Source organism: Callorhinus ursinus, unplaced genomic scaffold, assembly GCF_003265705.2.
Source record: "Callorhinus ursinus isolate GAN/ISIS: 27379988/994484 unplaced genomic scaffold, GSC_fseal_2.0 scaffold28, whole genome shotgun sequence".
Taxonomy (NCBI): domain Eukaryota; kingdom Metazoa; phylum Chordata; class Mammalia; order Carnivora; family Otariidae; genus Callorhinus; species Callorhinus ursinus.
The window spans coordinates 15,399,938-15,421,920 of record NW_027397090.1 but is presented as its reverse complement, the minus strand read 5'-3'; the positions used below and the strand labels follow the sequence as shown (position 1 = coordinate 15,421,920).

General features: G+C 38.8%; 1 protein-coding gene and 1 pseudogene across 1 annotated transcript; one reads left to right on the top strand and one right to left on the bottom strand.

The window, feature by feature from the left end:
* The first annotated feature begins 296 nt into the window (after positions 1-296).
* INSL6 (insulin like 6) lies at positions 297-15,848 on the top strand. The gene is given in 3 exon segments (XM_025891407.1): positions 297-576; positions 15,442-15,642; positions 15,645-15,848. Coding segments are annotated over 3 exon segments (630 nt in total). The 3' UTR covers positions 15,794-15,848.
* Positions 15,849-20,368: 4,520 nt separating this feature from the next.
* On the bottom strand, positions 20,369-20,893 carry LOC112838564 (gamma-crystallin F pseudogene; annotated as a pseudogene).
* Between the last annotated feature and the right edge of the window lie 1,090 nt (positions 20,894-21,983).

Genomic DNA, 21,983 nt, shown 5'->3' with positions numbered 1-21,983 from the left:
TCAAAGATTTTAAGAACTAGAGCCGGCTACCTACCATGCTCTGAGGACCCGGGGGAGCGCAAGAAGCCAGCTCGCGGCCATCTCGCACCTCGCACCTTCCGCCTCGCGCCTCGCGCCCCATCGTTCTCGCGAGGTCCGCACGCGCTCGCAGGACCGCCAGGCGCGCGTGCGCGGCTCGGACCGGGCGGGCGCGGGCGCGGGCGCGGGCGCGGGCGCGGGCGCGGGCGCAGGTGCCGGGAGGAGCGGGACCCGCGGCTGTTAGACCGTGCGGCCGTCCTGGCGGCGGGGGCCCAGGGATGCCGCGGCTCCTCTGCGTGTGTCTGCTGTGGCTGGGGCTCCTGTTAGTTCGGTTCTCCCGTGAGCTGAGCGAAATCAGCAGAGCTAGGAGACTGTGCGGCAGGCACCTCCAGAAGGAAATAATAAAACTCTGTGGCAATGTCAACTGGAGGTACTTCGAGGAGGAAACCCCCATGCCACCGCTGTTTCCCCAGGACAACGAGATTGAAACCTTCATCCCCGACAGGTCGGAAAGCTCCCAAACCACTTTTCCGGCTTGGGCGAGAGGCACGAACCCAGGTAAAAATATAAACGCAAGGCATGTTTACTCATCCTTGAACTCATCTGCTCATCTGCACTGCCAGGTGCTGAACTTCCCCAGAAAATGGAATTTGTGCCTAGTACACAGATAAAGAAAAATTTTTATAACCCAGTATATCGCGGATATGCAAAACCTCAATGAAGCTTTTTTTTTAACTTAGAGGAAATAAGTGTACACCTGTAAATCTATACATTTATGTAAGAATGCTGCTGCTTCTTCCTTAGCTTTCCCTTTCTGGAGTACACTTGTCACCTGGCAAGGTGTCCCCCCACTTTGTCCTTCAGAGCTTCTGAGGTTTCATTTTCCCTGTGAAGTCATCACTGACCCTTTCATAGCTACTCACTCCATTCTCCATCTACCACAGTATCTAACACATAGATCTCTTTGACCATCATCAGGACCAGACACATAATTGGGCCAGCCGAGTGCAGAATAAAAATGCAGGGCTCCTTGTTCAAAAGCAGGAAAGGGCCAATAAAGGTACTAAAATATATAGCTTTCTTTCCCCCTTTTTTGGTGTGTTTCTCCTCTGCTCATACACATGGTCCATTCTCCCATCAGATTTCACTTAAAAGTTCATGTACTTAACATTTCACTTGCAAAATAAAATTTTTGAGAATTTCAAGACTGTGACAGTAGAGCATGCAAGGTCCTCCTCAGCACTGGGTCTGTGTGACTGTGTACAAGTCTCTCCCTTAAGATCAGTCCTGTATACCAGACCATATTACAGGGATTATTTCATGCATGTTTTTATCTAAAATGCCTAGCAGAGGACCTAGCACACAGTATGTGCTTAATGCATATTGAATGTATACTTAATGCTTTTAAGCAGTCTTTAGAAAGAATATTCCTGTTTCAGATTCATTGTTGTCTTCTAACTATATATTTACATTTTAGTACCAACATGGTTTGTCATTTTAAAAGAAAATGCACTTTATCTATAGGCTGTCCATAGCATAGTGTCACTGAAATTATTGCATTTTAAAGTCATTCAATTAATTTAATTTGATTTGGACAAATTTTGCAAAAGGCAAGATTTCTGAAATTAAGAAAAGGAGTGGACAGTCATGCCCCAAAACCACCCTGATGTAGATGACTGAAACAAACCAAAACTGCCTCCCACGTTATAGGCACTCATTAACTTGTTGAATGAAGGAATGAATGAATGAATGAATGGAACTTATTCCATTCTCCCTATTGCTAAGGGGATGAAAACTTTGAAAGACAACAGAAACCTTCAGACTGATTCTTGATCATTTTCTACCTACATATAAACTCACTTTATTTTGCTCTTATAATGGAAGAAGTGTCTCTCCCCAGTCTTCCACTTGTACTTTAGTACTTTAATTCAGTGATTCTCACACTTTAATGTGCATATGACTTACCTAGGGAATACTGTTAATGTACAGGTTCTGATTCAGTGGGTGGGGCCCTGAGCATCCCAGAGATACCTGATGCTGCTCTTGCTCCCTATACCGTAGTCAGAATTTTACATTCAGATATCCAAACTTGAGTTTGTTATTTATTTTTTTAAAGATTTTATTTATTTAATTGACAGAGAGAGAGAGACAGTGAGAGAGGGAACACAAGCAGGGGGAGGGTGAGAGGGAGAAGCAGGCTTCCCGCCGAGCAGGGAGCCCAGTGCGGGGCTCAATCCCAGGACCCTGAAATCATGAACTGAGCTGAAGGCAGTCGCTTAACCAACTGAGCCACCCAGGCGCCCCTTGAGTTTTTATTTAAAAAGAGTTGGGAATCCCTTTTCTCAACAAAGACTGCTCTGGAGACTATTAATTTTTTTAAGAGTCAACTTTAAAACTCAGAGCGGCGCTTGCTTCAGTAGCACATATACTAGAGCTGAGTAATGACCCTTTTGTTTTAGGTGTTATTCACACTTCCCTGGAGAAATAAGTGTCATTAGTTCAATGAGGAGGGAGCTGCAGTGAAACAAGATTTGTAGGAAATAAAAATGTATCTTACAGCATCCTAGAATTGTCATACCAATGAAACATGTTACTGTGGCAACTATATAAATACTGTTTTCTATAGTGGAAATGTCATGTGACCATAAAGCCATAGTTGTTTTACAATGTGTGGAAGAATGAAAAATGGATTTAAGCTATCAATATGTATTTGTGGTAAATTTTTAAAAATTATTGACCTAGGGGTGCCTGGGTGGCTCAGTTGGTTAAGCGTCTGCCTTTGGCTCAGGTCATGATCTCGGGGTCCTGGGATCGAGTCCCGTGTCGACAGATCCCCGCTCAGCGGGGAGTCTGCTTCTCCCTCTGCCTGCCCCTCCCCCTACTTGTGCTCTCTCTGTCCTCTCTCTCTCCAATAAATAAAATCTTTAAAAAAATTTATAAAAAAATTACAGACCTGTAAGGAAAGATGACATTCAATATATCCTGTTAATTTCCAATGAATAATTAGAAGTTGTAGAGAAGAGGTATGTGTTCTCAATATAGAATATGTAATTATGCCATTTCTTTTTCATTTGAATGTTGCTGAAAAGTTAACTTTTATTAGCTTGTACTAGCAGGATACATTTCTATGTTAGATCAAGTCAGTTATCAATTTTAATCTTATGATCTATTTGAGTCTGACACAGGAAAAGATAATTTAGTACACTGATATTTAAAAATGATTTTTTTCAGAACTACTCATATATAACTGGAATCTGAAGTTGTATGCTTCTTGATAGTGGATCCTTGAGGGTATGGGCCACATCTCCAAGACCTACCCCATCATATTTCTAATTTCTGGCTGAGTATGATGCTGCCTAGGTCTTAGTGCCAGGCAAAATCATTAATGCTTCATCACCAGCTTTTCATAATCCATATCCCCTATTCCAGTTGGATGGGTCATGTTTCCCTATACATCTATTCTTGTTTTTTGAATATCATTTTCACAAATGGGCTGTACAGGATCCCTTCCTTTATATATTAATTCAGCAAAATTTGAATGCCTAGCATGTGCTGGGTATTTTTCTTGGTGCTTGGGATATAAGAGTGAAGAATTTTACTCAGGTAGCAGTGAAGACTCCTGCCCTCATGAAGCTTACAGAGTAGTAAAGCTAGACAGTAATCATAAGTACATTACACAGTGTGTTAGAAGATGATTAGCCTTGGGACACTTGGGTGGCTCAGTCAGTTAAGCATCTGCCTTCGGCTCAGGTCATGATCCCAGGGTCCTGGGATCAAGCCCCGTGTGTCGGGCTCCTTGCTCAGCGGGGAGTCTGCTTTTCCCTCTCTCCTTCTACCCCTCCTCCCGCTTGTGCTCTCTTCTCACTCTCTCTCTCACAAATAAATAAAACTTAAAAAAAAAAAGATGATTAGTCTTCACATCTCCTTTCTCCATTCCTGTTCTCCTCCTCCCAGAGACAACCATTCCAAAGTGTTTATTATATTTTTATTTGTATGTTTTTTGCAACTTGTACATTGTTTCCTGCGCAAGTATTTAAAAAATATACATAAATGGTATTTTTAAAGATTTACTTATTCATTTTTTTTAGAGAGAAAGAGCAAGAGAGCATACATGAGTGGGGGGCGGGGCAGAGGGAGAGGAAAAGGGAGAGAGAATCTGGAGCAGACTCCCCACTGAGTGTGGAGGCTATGCACCACTTCATCTGACGACCCTGAGGTCATGACCTGAGCGGAAATCAGGAGTTGGACGCCCAGCTGACTGAGCCACCAAGGCGCCCCTAAAATATATGTAAATGGTATTTAAGATCTATCTTTTATTGTTGCTTTGTGAACATTGCTTCAAACTGCTCCATAATATTCATATACATTCCCCCACATTTTACTTACCCTCTCAGCAATGAACACCTAACTTGCATAGCCTCCAACTCCCTGCCACTAACTCCACAATGAAAATCATTGTATGTGCTCCAGTAAGGACCTGTGTGCACATTTCTCAGGGATCTATACCCGGGGTAAAATCATTTTGGAATGAAACATATGTATGCTTTGCTCGAGGTGTGTCAGGTTGCTCTGCAGAATGGCTACACCCGTTTGTCGTGGCACCGCCAGCACACGCGGATGCCTGTGTCCTCATATCCTTGCCAACAATTAGCATGACACAATTTTTAACTTTTTTCAGTGTGATAGAATGAAATGGCATCTTATTTTTGTTTGAACTTGCTCTGCATGTGAGCAAGTTAAAACCTTTTGCAGGTTTTTTTTCTGAAAGTTTTCTGTTTATAATTTTTTAATTGGAATTGTCATTTTTCAGTTGATTTGTAAGAGTTATTGTACCATATACAAGAGTTGCTGGCTTGAGATACTGCAAATATATTCTCCCATTCTGTCATCTATTGGTGTTTGACAGAAAACCTTAATTTTTACATAACTAGGTTTATGTAAGTGTTTTGCCTTATTGTTCGTACTTTTGAAATTTTATTTTAGAGGTCCTTTTCTTCCCTCTGTTAACTTGATAGATTTACTTTTCACATTAGGTTCTTAATTCTTCTGGAGACCACTTTGGTCTGTTCTGGCTAGGATTACTATCTTAGTTTTTTCAATAAGTCTTATTTTTCTCTACAAAAGGAGCTAGTTTTCTAAACACCATCTACTAAACAATAATTTTTTTTCATGAGTCATTTTATTCTTGTTTTTTTTCTTACTTTGGTTAACACACATCAATTTTGTTGACATAAATTTTACCGTCTGAACTATTTTTTTAATTTTTATTGTTATATTAATCATCATACATTACATCATTAGTTTTAGATGTAGTGTTCCATGATTCATTGTTTGTGCATAACACCCAGTGCTCCATGCAGAACGTGCCCTCTTTAATACCCATCACCAGACATCCCCCCACCCCCCTCCCCTCTAGAAACCTCAGTTTGTTTTTCAGAGTCCATCGTCTCTCATGGTTGGTCTCCCCCTCCGATTTCCCCCCCTTCATTCTTCCCCTCCTGCTATCTTCTTCTTTTTTTCCTAACATATATTGCATTATTTAAACAATAATTTTTTCCATATTTTTTATTGTGTGTCTGAGCGTCCTGTTCTATTTAATTGGTCTTTTTGTTTGACATTGTACAATTACTGTACTGTTTTTAATGCTATGACTCTTAGGATGTCATTTATAGAAGGGCATATCTCCAGTTTTTTTCAAAGGTTTTATTTATTGAGAGAGAGAAAGAGCATGAGTCGGGGGGAGGGGCAAAGGAAGAGGGAGAAGCAGACTCTGAGCAGGGAGCCCAGGACCCTGGGATCATTACCTGAGCCAAAGACAGACACTTAACTGACTGAGCCACTCAGGTACCCCTCCAGTGTTTTTTTCCCTTAAGACTGACTAAGCTAATTTTCAACCTTTACTCTTCCATATTTTTTAAGAGTAAGCGTATTGAATTAAAAAAAAAATGCAGGGCACCTGGGTGGCTCAGATGGTTGAGTGTCTGCCTTCGGCTCAGGTCATGATCCCGGGGTCCTGGGATCGAGTCCCCCATCGGGCTCCCTGCTCCTTGGGAGCCTGCTTCTCCCTCTGCTTCTCTCTCTCTCTCCTCCTCTGTCTCTCATGAATAAATAAAATCTAAAAAGAAAAAATGCATCTGCCCCAACCAAATATTAACAATCCACATTTAGCAATACTTTAAGAGGATCATCTACCACAATCAAATGAGATTTATTCTGGAGATTCAAAGGTGGTTAAATATTTGCAAATCAATCAACATGATGCATGAACAAAATGAAGGGTAAAAATAATATGATCATCTCAGTAGATGCAGAAAAAAATTTTGACAAAATTCAGCATCCATTCATGGTAAAACCCTCAACAAAGTGGGTTTAGAGGGAACATAACATATTAAAGGCTATGCATGAAAAACCCACAGCTAACTTCATACTCAATGGTGAAAAACTGAGAGCTTTTCCTCTAAGATCAGGAATAAGACAAGGACACCCACTCTTCCCACTTTTATTCAGAATAGTATTAGAAGCCCTAGCCACAGTAATCAGACAAGAAAAAGAAATAAAAGCCATCCAATATATTGGTAAGGAAGAAGGTAAACTGTCACCAGATGACATGATACTATACATAGAAAACCCTAAAGACTCCACCAGATGATATGATACCATACCTGGAAAACCCTAAAGATTCCACCAGAAAACTATTAGAAGTAATAAATGAATGCAGTAAAGTTTCAGGATACAAAATTAATGTACAGAAGTCTGTTGTGTTTCTGTACACCAATAATGAACTAGTGGAAAGAGAAATTAAGAAAACAACCCCATTTACTATTGCACCAAAAAGAATAAACACCTAGTAATAAACTGAACCAAGGAGATGAAATACCTATATTCTGAAAACTATAAAATAACATTGATGGTGGGGGCCCCTGTGTGGCTCAGTCAGTTAAGCATCTGTCTTCGGCTCGGGTCATGATCTCAGGGTCCTGGGATCGAGCCCCATGTCAGGCTCCCAGCTCAGCAGGGAGCCTTCTTCTCCCTTTCTCTCTGCCACTCCCCCTGGTTGTGCTCTCTCGCTCTCTGTCAAATAAATAAATAAAATCTTAAAAAAACAAAAAACAAAAAAACAATGATGACACAAATGGAAAGATATGCTCATGGATTAGAAGAATTAATATCATTAAAATATCCATACTACCCAAAGCAACCTACAGATTCAATGCAATTCCTATCAAAATATCAACATTTTTCAGAGAACTAGAACAAATAATACTAAAATCTGTGTGGAACCACACACACATACACACACACACACACACACACACACACACCCAAAAACAAAAACAAAAAAACGAATAGCCAAAGCAACCTTGAGAAAGAAGAATAAAGTGGAGGTATTACAATTCCAGATTTCAAGATATACTACAAAACTATAGTAATCAAAACAGTCTGATACTGGCACAAAAATAGACACATAGATCAATAGAACAGGCTAGAAAACCCAGAAGTAAACCCACACTTACATGGTTAATCTATGACAAAGGAGGCAAGAATATGCTATGGGGAAAAGATAGTCTCAAGTAAATTGTGCTGAGAAAACTGAACAGCTACATGAAAAAGAATGGAACTGGACCACTTTCTTACTCCATACACAAAAATAAATTCAAAATGGATTAAAGACCTAAATGTGAGACCTGAAACCTTAAAACTCCTAGAAGAGAGCATGGGCAGTAATTTCCTTCACATCAGCCATAGCAACATTTTTCTAGATGTCTCCTAAGGCAAGAGAAACAAAAGCAAAAATAAACTATTGGGATGTCACTAAAATAAAAGGCTTTTGCACAACAAAGGAAACCATCAATAAAACAAAAAGGCAACCTACTGAATGGGAGAAGATGTTTGCAAATAATGTATCTAATAAGGGGTTAATATTCAAAATATATAAAGAACTTAACATAACACCAAAAAACAAAATCCAATTTAAAAATGGCCAGAAGACTGAATAGATATTTTCCCAAAGAAGACATACAGATGGCAAACAGACACATTAGAAGATGCTCAACATCACTAATCATCAGGGAAATGCAAATCAAAACCACAATAGGATATCACCTCACACCTATCAGAATAGCTAAAATGAAAAATACAAGAAATAAGAAGTATTGGCGAGGATGTGGAGAAAGAGGAACTCTTATGCACTGTTGGTGGGAATGTAAATTATTGCAGCCACCGTGAAAAACAGTATGGGGGTTCCTTAAAAAATTAAAAATAGAATTACCATATGATCCAGTAATTCCCCTTCTGGGTATTTACCCAAAGAAAACAAAAACACTAATTCAAAAAGATATATGCACTGCTGTGTTTATTGCAGCATTATTTACAATAGCCAAGAAATGGAAGCAACTTGTGTCCATTGATAGATGGATAAAGAAGAGGTGGTAAACACACACACACACACACACACACACACACACACACACACACACAGAGGAATATTATGCAACCATAAAAAAGGATGACATCTTGCCATTTGTGACAACATGGATAGACCTGGAGAGTATTATGTTAAGTGAGATAAGTCATAGTGAGAAAGACAAATACCAAATTATTCCACTTGTATGATCTACAAAACAAAACAAATGAATAAACAAACAAAAAGAATCAGACCTACAAATGCAGAGAACACCGATGGTTGCCAGAGGAAAGGGAGGGGGAGTGGATGACCAAAATCGGTGAAGGGGAGTAGGAGATCCAGGCTTCCAGTTATGTAATGACTAAGTCATGGGAATAAAACGTAGAGCATAGGGAATAGGGTCAATGGTATTGTAATAGCATCATATGGTGACATATGATAGCTATACTTGTGGTGAGCATGGCATAATGAAAAAAGTAAAAATCATCTAGAATTTTAATTGAGATCCATGCATTCAATTGAGATGCATTATATAGATTAATCTGAAGAGGATTTATATCTTTTTAATATAATCACAACTAAAAGCATTGCATATTTTCATATTCTATTATTTGAATTTTAAAGTTTTCTCAGTGGAGACTTTCTGTATTGTTGGTTAAGTTAATACTCAATACTCTGCTTTTGTTGGGGCGCCTGTGTGGCTCGGTCGGTTGATCATCTGCCTTCAGCTCGGGTCATGATCTCAGGGTCCTGGGATTGAGTCCCGTGTCGGGCTCCCTGCTCTGCAGGGAACCTGCTTCTCCCTCTGCCTGCCACTCCCCCTGCTTGTGCTCACTCACTCTCCTTCTCTGTCACAAATAAATAAAATCTTTTAAAACAGACTTTGTTTTTGTTGCTATTGAAATACTTGCTAATTATATTTTTTGTTAGTGACTTTCGGTTAGAGAAATGCAATTGATTTTTACAGGTTGATCTTTATCCAGTAATTATGCCAAATGATCTTAATGGTTTAATAGTTTGTTTCTACAGATTTTTCTATCCTTTGCAAATGACAGCTTTGTCCCTTCCTTTCTAAACCTGACACCAGTTGTCATCTCCTCCTTCTCTTCCTTCTTCTAGCATTGGCCAGGTCCTCTAGGGCTGTTAAGTAGTAGTGAGAGTGGGATGTCTTGTCATGTTCCCAATTTTAAAGGGGAATGCATTTAAATATCTCCATTAGGTATAATATTTGTAAGTTTGTGCTATGTAATCTCCACCAAGATAAGGGAGCTTGCTATTTTTTTAGTCATTTTAAGTAGGGCTGAACTTTATTAAGCCCTTTTGGGGGGAATTCTTTTGCATAATAATATATTTCTCTTTTATTAATTCACCAGATACTTATTGGGTACCTGCTAAGTGCCAGGCACTGCTGTAAACCCTTGCAGTTTATCAGTGAACAAAGCAGACAAAGATGTCTGGCCTCATGGAGTTTGCATAGGAAATGAACATAATAAATAAATATTTGAAGGTAATAAGGGTTATAGAAAAATAAAGAGTGAAACATGGTAAGGGAGATCAAGAGTTCTTGGGGGGCTGGAGGGTGGGGTATAGGATTAAATAGTGTAGTTAAGGTAGGCCTCATTGAAAAGTTGAGGTTTGAGAATGGAGGAGATAAAGGAATCAGCCAAGCAGATATCTGGGGAAAGAGTGTTTAGGCAAAGGAATGAACGGAGCAAATACACTTCTGCCCTGTTTACACAGGGAACAGCAAGGAGGCTAGTGTGGCTGGAGCAGAGAGGTAACAGGCCGGCCTAGGAAGTTGTTTAGACCACTGTAAGGATTTTGGCTTTGCTCTGAGTGAAGTCAGGGGAGTGACATTAACTGACATTTTAAAGGGATCGCTCTGGCTACCACATTGAGGACAAGCTGTGGGGAGGGAAGAGCAGAAGCAGAGGCTTCCTCTGGGGGTGTGGTAGTAGCGGTGATAGCAGCTGGGTGAGTGGGAGCAGTGGAGGTGGTGGAAATTGTTTTATTCTAGATATATTTGGGCAGATTTTATGTGAAATATGAGAAAAAAGAGAACTCAAAAATGATGCCAGTATTTTTTTTTTAAATGTGATCCCAAAGTTTTTGCTTCAAACATCTGGAAAGGTAGGTTTCTATCAACTGAGGTAGGAAAGGCCTCAGGTGGAAGAGGTCTGAAGACAATATTGGCAGTTCAGTGTGGGGCATGTGGACTTTGACAAGTTCAGATGGAGTTTTGAACATGTTGAGTTTGAGACACTGAAGTGGAGATGATGAGTAGGAAGTAGGATATATGAATCTGGGTTATGGAAGTAATCTCACTTGAAGAGAGGAATTTAGAAGTTGTGGGTGTAGAGATGATTCTCAGAGCCATAAGACTGGATGAGGCCACCAAGAGAAGGTACACAGAGAAGAGCGCCAAGGACTGAGCCCTGGGAGACATCAACATCAAACAGCTGGAGGAAGTATTTGCAAAAAGGAGACAGAAAAGGAGCAAATAGTCAGGTGGGAAGAATGTGGCGTCCTGGAAACGAAGTTAATAAAGTGTATCAAGAAGGACTGTTTTTGATGAGTCGGATGAGATGAGAAATGGTTGTTGAATTTAGTAATATAGAGATCATTCATGACCTTGAAAAGAGAAGTTTTGGTGCAGTGATGGAACAAAGGCCTGATTAGAGAGGGTTTAAGGCAGAATGAGAGAAGAGGAATTAATCAATAATGGAAAACTATCAAGTTTAGCTACAGAGGGGAGAAAACAAGCAGGATGATAACTGGCAAGGTAAGCAGGGCCAAGAGAAGTGGTTTTGGCTTTTTTTAAAGGGGAGAAATAACTTTTTTTTTTTTTTTTTTTTGCTTTTAGGAGCGAAGAGTTGATGATGAAGGGTATAGAGGAATCGCTGGAGTGAGACCCTGGAGTTAGGCAAGAGGAGGTGAGGTCTGGTCCCTAACTGGAGGAACTGGCTTTAGAGCGGAAGTTCACCTGTGTAAACAGTTACGAAGGCAGAATGTATGGGTACAGATGTTAAAAGATGCGTAAAAAAAATGGTGAAGGGACCAAATGCAAGTTCTCTTATGATTGCTTTCATTTTCTTACAAAGTAGAAAGCAAACCTGATTGAGAGTGAATATGGGAATCTAGTCATGTGGTAAATTGCACTGATAGATTTGGGGATCTTGGCCTATCTTTGCATTTTTGGAATAAACACTTCAATATATTTGTAAAATATGTTTGTGGATTCAGTTAACTATTAGGACTTCCAAATAAACATTTATAAGTAAATGGGCTCACATGGTTGGTTTTTTTTTTTTTAATCTCATTGTTCTTATCTAGTTTTGGAATAAAGAATATACTAGGTTCATAAAATACGCTGAGCAGCTTTTGCTCTTTTCCTCTTTTCCTGGAACAACTTGTATATGATTAGAACTTACTGTTCTTGAAAAGCAGATAGAACGTACATATAAAATCATCTATGTCTTTTTAAATTTTCTGTCAATTAAGTCATCTTGTATTTTTCTAAGGATTCATCCATTTCATTTTGATTTTAAATATGTAACATTCATAATATTCATCTATTTTAAATACTCAGTTATATCTGTTCTTTCTTCGTCATTCATTTTTATCTCTTCTTTCTTGATTAGTCTGGCTAGGGTTGTATCTATTTTATTAATCCTTTTAAAGAACCATGTTTTGGGTTTCTAAACATTTATAGTGTTTTGGTTCTGTATTTCACTGATTTCTTAATTTGGGTCCTCTCTGTTGTTCTTTTTCAAATTCATAGATCTGAATAGTCATGTTTAACCTTTCCTGTTTTCTGGTGAGTAGAGCTTGTTTCTCTTTAAATTACCTCCCCACCCCCCCAAAAAAATAAAAATAAATAAATTACCTCCCCAATTTGACATATATTTTCTTTTTTATTTTAAGATTTTATTTATTTGACAGAGAGAGACAGCAAGAGAGGGAACACAAGCAGGGGTAGTGGGAGAGGGAGAAGCAGGCTTCCCATGGAGCAGGGAGCCCGATGCAGGGCTCGATCCCAGTACCCTGGGATCATGACCCGAACTGAAGGCAGACGCTTAACAACTGAGCCACCCAGGCGCCCCGACATATAGTTTCATTAACTAGTCTTTAGCTGCCTTCATTCATGAAAAAGTTTCCTTCTCATTGTCTTTTTTTACCCTTTGAGTCACAGAACATGGCACATCCCAACAGGAAGCTCTTTCTTCGATTTGCCTGGACAACCTAATTTCCTTTTTCCCTCAGTGTACTCTGTTAATTATGACACATCTTAATTCATCACGTATTTATCTGTCTTAGATGACTTAGTATTCAATATCTTTAATGTCTATCCTAAAGTTTTAATGTTCCACAATTCAGCTTAAGCATTTTAAATGCAAAGTTAGTAAATAGTGTTCTAAAAGGACTTTAACTACAAGGTACAGGGATTCACCTAAATAACTTTGAGGAAAAATGGTGGGGGAGATAGTTATTTTAGAAACAAGATCTAGGTGGTGCCTGGGTGGCTCAGTCTTTAAGCGTCTGCCTTAGGCTCGGGTCATGATCCCAGGATCATGGGATAGAGCCCCACATCAGGCTCTCTGCTCCGCGGGAAGCCTGCTTCTCCTTCTCCCACTACCCCTACTTGTGTTCCCTCTCCGACTGTGTCTTTCTCTGTCAAATAAATAAACAAAATCTTAAAAAAAAAAATAGAAACAAGATCTAGGAAAGGACTTGGAAAGTCTCTGGAAAGCCTGAGGAATCACATCAGCTTTAAAAACCACCTTCTCTTTTTTTCTCTCTCTCTGAATCTTTTCTCCTTCAGTATTTATGTTTCTTTAAGACTTTAGCTTGTCATGACAAGCTTCATAGTACCCTTTCAGTTTCATTTCTCACTACTTGTTAGTTCTAACTTCAGAGAGAGGACATTGATTGGGCCAACTCATGTTTTCACATGGCATGGATTGCTGGCCACCATAGTAGATTGATTTCTTTGGGGTCAGGTATAGTGTTCAACTGTGGCTGTAGGGTGGAGTCCAATGGTTCAGAGCAGGGCTGTTTAAGGACAGGCTCTACAGCAGTGGTTATAGGCAAATGTATCCTTCTGGAAGGGACAGTAGATAGGCAAGAGCAATGATGGAAATCCAAAAAGTCTCCAAGTAATTACCTTCTCAATTTATTTTAATTTCTTTCCAGTAATACTGAATGAGTTAAGAGCAGTGTCATAGCAGTCAGTTCACTGAGCGTATCACCAATTCTTCATCTGTTCTTATTTCAACAATGAACAAAATGGTTATAAAAAGTGCATAAAAGGACGAATACAGTAGTCCCCCCTTATCTACAGGGGATATACTCCAAGACCCCCAGTGGATACCTGAAACCAGTGATAGTACCAAACCTTACATAAGCTGTTTTTTCCTATACATGCATACCTACAATAAAGTTTAATTTATAAATAAGGCACAGTAAGATATTAACAATAGTAATAAAATATAACAATTATAACAATATACTGTAATAAAAGTTATGTGAATGTGGTCTCTGTCTCTCAAAATACATCATATGTCCTCACCCTTCTTGTGGTAATGTGAAATAATAAAATGCCTATGTGCTGAGATGAAGTGAGGTTAATAATGTAGGCATTGTGACATAGCATTAGGCTACTACTGACCTTTTGATGCTCTGTCAGAAGGGGGATCATCTGCTTCCAGACCAGAGTTGACTGCAGGTAACTGAGACCAGAAAAAGAGAAACTGCAGCTAAGAGGGGACTACTGTAACCCAAGTAAAAGATGGGCAAAGGATTTGAATAGACATTTCTACAAAGAGGATATACAATAAGCACATGAAAAGATGCTCAACATCATTTGTCAGTAGGTACATGCAAATCAAAACCACAGTGGGATATTGCCTCCCATCCACTGGGATGGCCATAATCAAAAATGGAAAACGCAAGTGTTGATGAGGGTGTGGAGCAACTCAAATCCTAATATATCAATGGTGGGACTATAAAATGATGTAGTCACTGTGGAAAAGCTTGGTGGTTTCTCAGAAAGTTAAACAAATTTACCTTAATAAAATAAATTTACCTAGATATTAAGGTTCTACTACTAGATATACACTCAAGAAAATTACAGACATATGTTCACACAAAAACTTGTATGTGAATATTCACAGCAGCACTATTCATAATAGCCAAAAGGTGGAAACAACCCAAATGTCCATCAACTGATAAATGGATCAACAAAATGTGATCTATCCATACAATGGAAAACTATTCAGTCATAAAAGGAATAAAATGCTGATACATGCTACAACATGGATAAGTGAAAGAAATCAGACCTAAATGGCCACATGTGTGTGGTATGATTTCATTTTCAAAATGGGCAAATCCTTAGAAATGAAAAGTAGATCAGTGGTTGCCCAGGGCTGGAAGAAGAGGGAAACAGAAATGACTGTTCATGGGTATGGGGCTTCTCAATATACAAATATTCTGGAGTTAGATAGTGGTAATGGTTGCACAACCTCATGAATATACTAAAAAACACTGAATTGTATGCTGTAAAATACTAAATTTTATGACATGTGACTGATATCTCAATAAAAAATGTCTTTGCATAAAAAATATGCAAAGATTTCTAAGCTTTTTCATAGGAAAACACTACTTACAACTATTTTAGTTAAAATCTTTATATTGCTTTTGAAACCCATTTTATTATTTAAAATGTGATTACTTGTTTTTTAATAATTAGCAGACTTTAGGGGCCCCTGGGTCGCTCAGTCGGTTGAGCTTCCAACTTGTGAGATCAAGCCCTGCAGCAGGCTCCTCGCTCAGCACAGAGTCTGCTTGAGATTCTCTCCCTCTCCCTCTGCCCCTCCCCACGTTGGTGTGCTCACTGTCTCAAATAAATAAATAAATAAATCTTAAAAAAATAATTAGTGGAATTTAGTATTCTAGTATTATGATTAAATTTTCATCTAAAGGAAGATTTTAATAAAGTAGGATTTTTTCTTGTTTCTCAGTCTCTACTTCTGCCTCTGAGGAAGACGCGATAAACAGTTTGAAGATGTCACTGCCTGAGTATAGATATACAAGGGCCAACGTGCCACCTAACGAGACAAGAGAATTTTCCTCATCACAAGATAACAATCAGTATATTCATGAAATTTCAGAATTTCAGAAGAAAAATACAAACAAAATTAAAACCTTAAGCAACGTGTTTTGGGAAATCATCCCCAAAGAAAATGCAGAGGATACTCAGAAAAGTGTTGTCTTAAAGGATGTACAATAGAACTCAGTATTGCATGTTTTCCATATATTGAATACAAAAACTTACATAAACAAGTACCATCATTTGTGACTGGGATATACTAACCATCACAGGAATTATACTAACTTAATAAAAGCTTAATGTATTTATTTTACTTTATTTTTGGTAATTATCCTTGTAGGTTCTTTGCTGTGAACACCATCTAAAAGTATTTGCAGGTATTTTGCAATACCGTATGATGGTAATAGGAATCTTAGTATTTTCTTTGGTAACCCCAATTTTTCCTATATTTTTATATTTGAAGATGTTACTGGAGGTGGCATGATCCATGTAGCCAACTAAGAATTACCTGCTGATGCTTGTCATTATGCTAGAAACTCTGTCCGGCTGCCTTTAAATTGGTTATGGTGTGTTCTGCATTCCATCTGTATGACATACAGACCGACATCCTGTGACTATTAGGCTCACTCCAGGGAGGCTCACTCCAGTATGCCAATACGTCTGTCCCACCATCTTAAAAAGAACAAACCAGCTACCACTCCTAGGAGGAGCTCTTATACTGTAATTGTAGGTACTCTTTTAATTCCTTGAGTTTTATTACAGTAACTGGTCAGAAATCTTTCCACAGTCTTACTAGGACTTAAAGAGAGTTCAGTGAATGTCTCTAAGTCACAAACTCTCCAACATACTCTGAAGGTGCTGATAAAACGTGATACTCTGTTTTGGCTTGGTCAGAATAGAGTGCTGACCTTGCCAGCAGTGTCCACAGCACCTGGGAACTTGTTAGAAATGCAGTTCTCAAGTCCCACCCCAGGCCTACTGAATCAGAAACTCTGGGTGTGGGGCTCAGCAATCTGCGTTGTTACAGGCCCTGCAGCTCATTCTGAAGTCAGTTAAAGGTCGAGAACCAGTCCTATGGAATACTGTCGAAATCTTACCATTTATGTGCTTGCGTATTTCAACTCAATATGATGTTATAACACTAAGTTCGTGGTGTATTTTTCCACTTTATGTCCACATGTGAAATATTTTGAATGGTACAAATTAGAGAAAAACTTATTCCAAAGAATTCAGAGTGGAATCCTTACTTTCCACCATTAATTAGGAGGTAAGCATCATTTGAAATCCTTCTCTAATTTCTTTCTCAAATATGTACTGTAATGTTCTTTACAATTAAAACTTTTATTCCTATTTGGAGCTGTTGTTTCTTAGGACAAAGGGTCTTTTTCACATGTATCTATATCGTATACATTAACAATGCATTAATAAATATGAACTTTTTTTTACCAGTTCCTGGGTAGTCTACATTCAGTTGTCTTTCTAAATATGGGGAGCCACCCATTTAGATACAAAATGACAGAGTACATCATGGTTTAGTGGTGGAATAAGTCTGCTGGTGTTACCTGAAAATGCACCATTGAAAATTGCCTATGCTTAGGCTAAACTGCAGCGATGCACTTGAGCCCACTTTGAATTACAGGTTTTTCCTTGTAGTTTGAAAACAAAAATACAGTTTATTAGCTTACTGAGATACACATATCAAAAGTCCAAATTAGAAAAGCATGAGACTGGGGCACCTGGGTGGCTCAGTCAGTTAAGCAACCAACTCAATTTCAGCTCAGGTCATGATCTCAGGGTTGTGCAATTGAGCCCCATGCTGGGCATGGAGCCTGCTTGAGATTCTTCCTCGCCCTCTGCCCCTCCCCCACTCCTAAGAAAAAAAAAAAAACAAAAAAAGCATGAGATTAACCAAGTGTGCTATTTGCATAGCTGTATACTTCCCTACACACTTTAATAATTTGTATGTTAGGGTGTATATTAGTTTTTTGGTTTAATGCCTATCTTTTAATATAATTGTGCTAACAATGATTTTTGTTTTATCCTCAACTTCCACAACCATCACCTTGCCTCAGAGATACCAATCCCAGCTGTCCGGTGCCCCTTCCTCAAAGGTCTGAGTCCCATCTCTGGGGGGCCCTCCCCCAAGCTCCTGTAGTACCAGCACCAGCTGGCAGGCAGCAATCTAGGTCCTAGCTCCACAGTGCCCTTCCTCTAAGCTTCTAGGTTTTGATAACCTCAAATTCTTTCCTTTGTGTAGGCATGGTAGCTGCTTCCTAAAGTTGTGGGGTTTTTTGTTTTTAAATCTCTGTGTTGCCTTACTATTTGACTTTTTCTTTTTCAGTCCTCTAATACAAATCTAACACTCTATATTAAATTTACTGTTAAAATACCTGATGTGGTTTCTGTTTTCTTGGGTGGACTTGAATGATAAAGCCCCTGACAGTGGTTCAGAAAGTGGTTTTGAATTGTTCTAGGGCAAGGATGGTAGTAAATAGTTTCATATTAAAAGGAGACTCTAAATGATTAGTAGTGGCTTGCCCATTTGCAAGTCAATCCAAGCCCAGATTACCGTTATCACTATGGATGTCATTTCTTTTGTAAAACTTAATATAAATGGAGTTCTACAGTACATCCTCTTACGCCTGGCTCGTTTCACTCAGCATAAGGGTTCTGAGATACATCAGCGTTGTTGCATCAATTAGTAATTTGTTCCTTTTGCTTTTTGCATAGCGTTTTGTATTAGGAATAAAGCTGCTGTGAACATTCATGTACAAGTTTCACTGTGAGCATGTCTTTATTTTTCTTACGTAAATATGTAGGAATGGCAGTGCTGTGGCGTTATGATTAAGTGTATATTTAACTTCCTAAGAAACTGTCAAGTGGTTTTCCTAAGTGAGAAACAGCTGCTCCATATTTTCACCAACACTTAGAATTACCAGTCTTTCAAACTTTTACGTTTATGTTTTTTACAAATCTAGCTTTTGAGTTTATCTAGCCATAAAGTGAAAAAGACTACTGCCGGAATCCTGACTTGCGTGTATCTTGACATAGTCTTTCCAATTTCAGCTCTTTAGGGAGACTGTTGTGCTATTTTACTGTGGTTTTGATTTGCGTTTCCTCATGACTAACAATGTTGAGCCTCCTTTCATATGCTTATTGGTCATTCATGCATCTTCCTTTATGAAGTGTTTGTACAAACCTTTTGCCTGTGTTTTAGTTTTTTTAATTAATGAATTATAAGAGGTCTTCATAAATTCTTGATACAAGTGCTTTGTCAGATATATGAAATGCAAATATTTTCTTCCACTCTGTGACTTGCCTTTTCATTTCCTTAAAGTATCTTTTTTAACTTATTTTTAAAAGATTTTATTTATTTATTTGGGAGAGAGAGAGAGTGTGTGTGTACACAAGCAGAGAGGGAGAGGATCACAGGGAGAGGGAGAAGCAGACTCCCCGCTGAGCAGGGAGCCCATATGGAGGCTCCATCCCAGGACCCTGGGATCATGACCTGAGCCAAAGGCAGACGCTTAACCAGCTGAGTCACCCAGGCGCCCCTCCTTAAAATATCTTTAAAAGATAAGTTTTTAATTTTGATGAAGATCAACTTATCAATTTTTCTCTTATAACTGGGTTATTTTGCATTGTATCTAACAAATCTTTGCCTTTTCCAAGTTTAAGATAGTCTAAATTTTCAAAATTGGAACTTTTATAGTTTTAGCTTTCATGTTAGGTCTTTGACCATTTTTTGGTCTTCTTTAATTTCAACACTATTATGTAGTCTTTAGTGTACAATACTTATAAATAAATATCTTGTTAAATGTCTAAGTATTTTATTTCTATGCTATTTTAAGGGATATTTTTAATAATTTTACTTTTTAATTGTTGCTAGTATATAGAAATAGTAAATTTTTGTATTTTGGCCATCCATCCTGTAATATTGTAAATTCCCTTAGTAGGTCTAGTAGCTTTCTTTTTTTTAGTTGCTTAGGATTTTTCTACATAATCATGTCATCTATGGGTAGACGCGGTTTTACTTCTTGCTTTCCAGTGTGATGACTCTACTTGTTGTCTTACCTCATTGCCTTGCCTAGGACCCTCCAGTACAATGCAGACGAGAGAGTAAACATACTTGCCTTGTCCCAGTCCCGGGGGAATGCATTCATTCTTTTACCACTAAGTGTGATGTTAGCTTGAGTTTTGCAGATGTACTCTGATTGAAAAAGTTCATCTATTCCCAGTTTGCTGAGTTTTTGAGTGTTGAATTTTGTTCAGTGCTCTTCCTGCATATACTGAGATGATTATAGATGTTTTCTTCTTCTTGTCAATATGGTGTGTTTCAATGATTGATTTTTTTGAGGGTTAAACTTTGTATTCCTCAGATAAAATCTGAAGAATCTATTGTGATATATTAATATTTTTTTCCTTTTTCCTGGATCTTTGTGTTACTAGTGAAGGGTTTTTCTGTCAATATTTATAAGGAATATTGGCATACAGTTTTTTTCTGGTTCTGTTATTAGAGTAATGGGGGCCTTATGAAGGTAGTTGGGAAGTGTTCGTTCCTTCATTTTCATAAAGAATCTGTGTAGGGGGTGCCTGGGTGGCTCAGTCAGTTGAGCATCTGACTCTTGATTCTGGCTCAGGTCATGATCTCAGGGTTGTGAGACTGAGCCCCTGGTTGGGCTCTGTGCTCAGTGGAGAGTTTGCTCCTCTGCCCCTCCCACCACACACACACACATGCTCTCTCTCTAAAAAGATAAATTTTTTTTTTTTTTTGCATCAAACACACAGGAAATACTTTATTAGCTCCCAGATGGAGAATAGGGTAGAGTAAAAATATTTCAGTAGGAATCCATGGCTCTCCTCAATGAGCCCACTCGGGCACTCGGGGCCCCCCAGTCGCGGTAGCTCCTGTAGTCCCCCGGTCTCAGCAGGTACTGCCGCCCCCGGTAGCTGGGCAGCTCGTAGAGGATCCAGCAGCCCTCCAGCACGTGGAAGGAGTGGATCTCACTGAAGTGGAAGCGGTCATGAAGCGAGGAGCAGTCCTCGGTGATCTCTACCATCTGGCCTCTGTAGTCCTCTAGCTCGTAGATCCTGATCCTGTGTGAACTGGTGTGGGGGATGAGGCGGCAGGAGCGGATGGAGTCGCTGAGGCCCAGCCACTGCTGGTAGTCGGGGTAGTCCCCGCGCCGCAGGAAGTACTGGTGGCCCGCGTAGTTGGGCTGCTCATACAGCATCCAGCAGCCGCTGTCCACGCGGATGGAGTTGCAGCGGCTGAAGTAGGGCTGCAGGTTCGGGTGGTCACTGCTGCACTCATAGCAGCGGCCCTGGAAGCCGCGGTCCTCGTAGAAGGTGATCTTCCCCATGGCTGGTGGATGGAGGTCAGTCAAAAGATAAATTTTTTTTTAAAAAAAGAATCTGTATAAGATATTATTTCTTCTTTAAATGTTTGATAAAATTCAGTGAAGTTATTTTGCCTCAAGTTTTTAACTATAAATTTTTGAGTCTGTTTTAGCATTTTTTTCAAGAAATTGTGTCTTAAGTTCTTAGTCATATTTATTGGCATAAACTTCATATTTCCTTCATTATCTTTAAATGTCTGTAGGATATGAATCATAGCCCCTCGTTCATTACTGATTTTGGTAATTTATGTCCTTTTAAATTTTTCTCTTGATAATTCTACCTGAGGTTTATCAATTTTATTGATATTTTCAAAGTAGCAGTTTTGCCCTCACTGGTATTCCCTATTGATTTTTTTTTGTTTTGTTATACTTCTAGCTTTATTTCCTCCTCTTTACTTACTTGAATTTAATTTCCCTTGTTTTCTAGTTTCTGAAGTTATTTAGACCTTTCTTTTTTAATAGAAGAATCTAAAGCTATAAATTTCACTCTAATCACACCTTACCTGCATATGTATTTTTATTTTCTTTCATTACAATATATACATCTATTTTCAGAAGGCTCCACGCCTAATGTGGAACCTGAACTCATTACCCTGGGATTAAGGGTCACGTACTCTACCAAGCCAGCCAGGTGCCTCTACAAAGTATTTTCCATTTTCTCTTGTATTTTTTCTTTGACTCAGTTTGTTTTCAAGTTTCCTGTTTCACAGCATGTACCGAATATCTTCCTTTTATTGATGTTTTGAGTTCTGTTATTGACAGAGAAGAATATTAAATCTTTTAAAATTTGAGAATTCTTTTATGGCCCAGCATATGCTTCATCTTGATACTTATTTCATGTGTACTTGACATGAATGTATATTCTGCTGTTGTTTGGCGGAATGGTCTATAAATGTCAACTAGGTCAAGTTGGCTGATTGCAATATTCTATATATTTACTGATCTTGTGTTCTTATTTGTTCTGTCAATTAGTAGAAGTGTTAAAATGTCTGGAATCGTGTATTTGTCTATCCTTTTAAATTATATTTCATGTATTTCAAAATGCTGATACTAG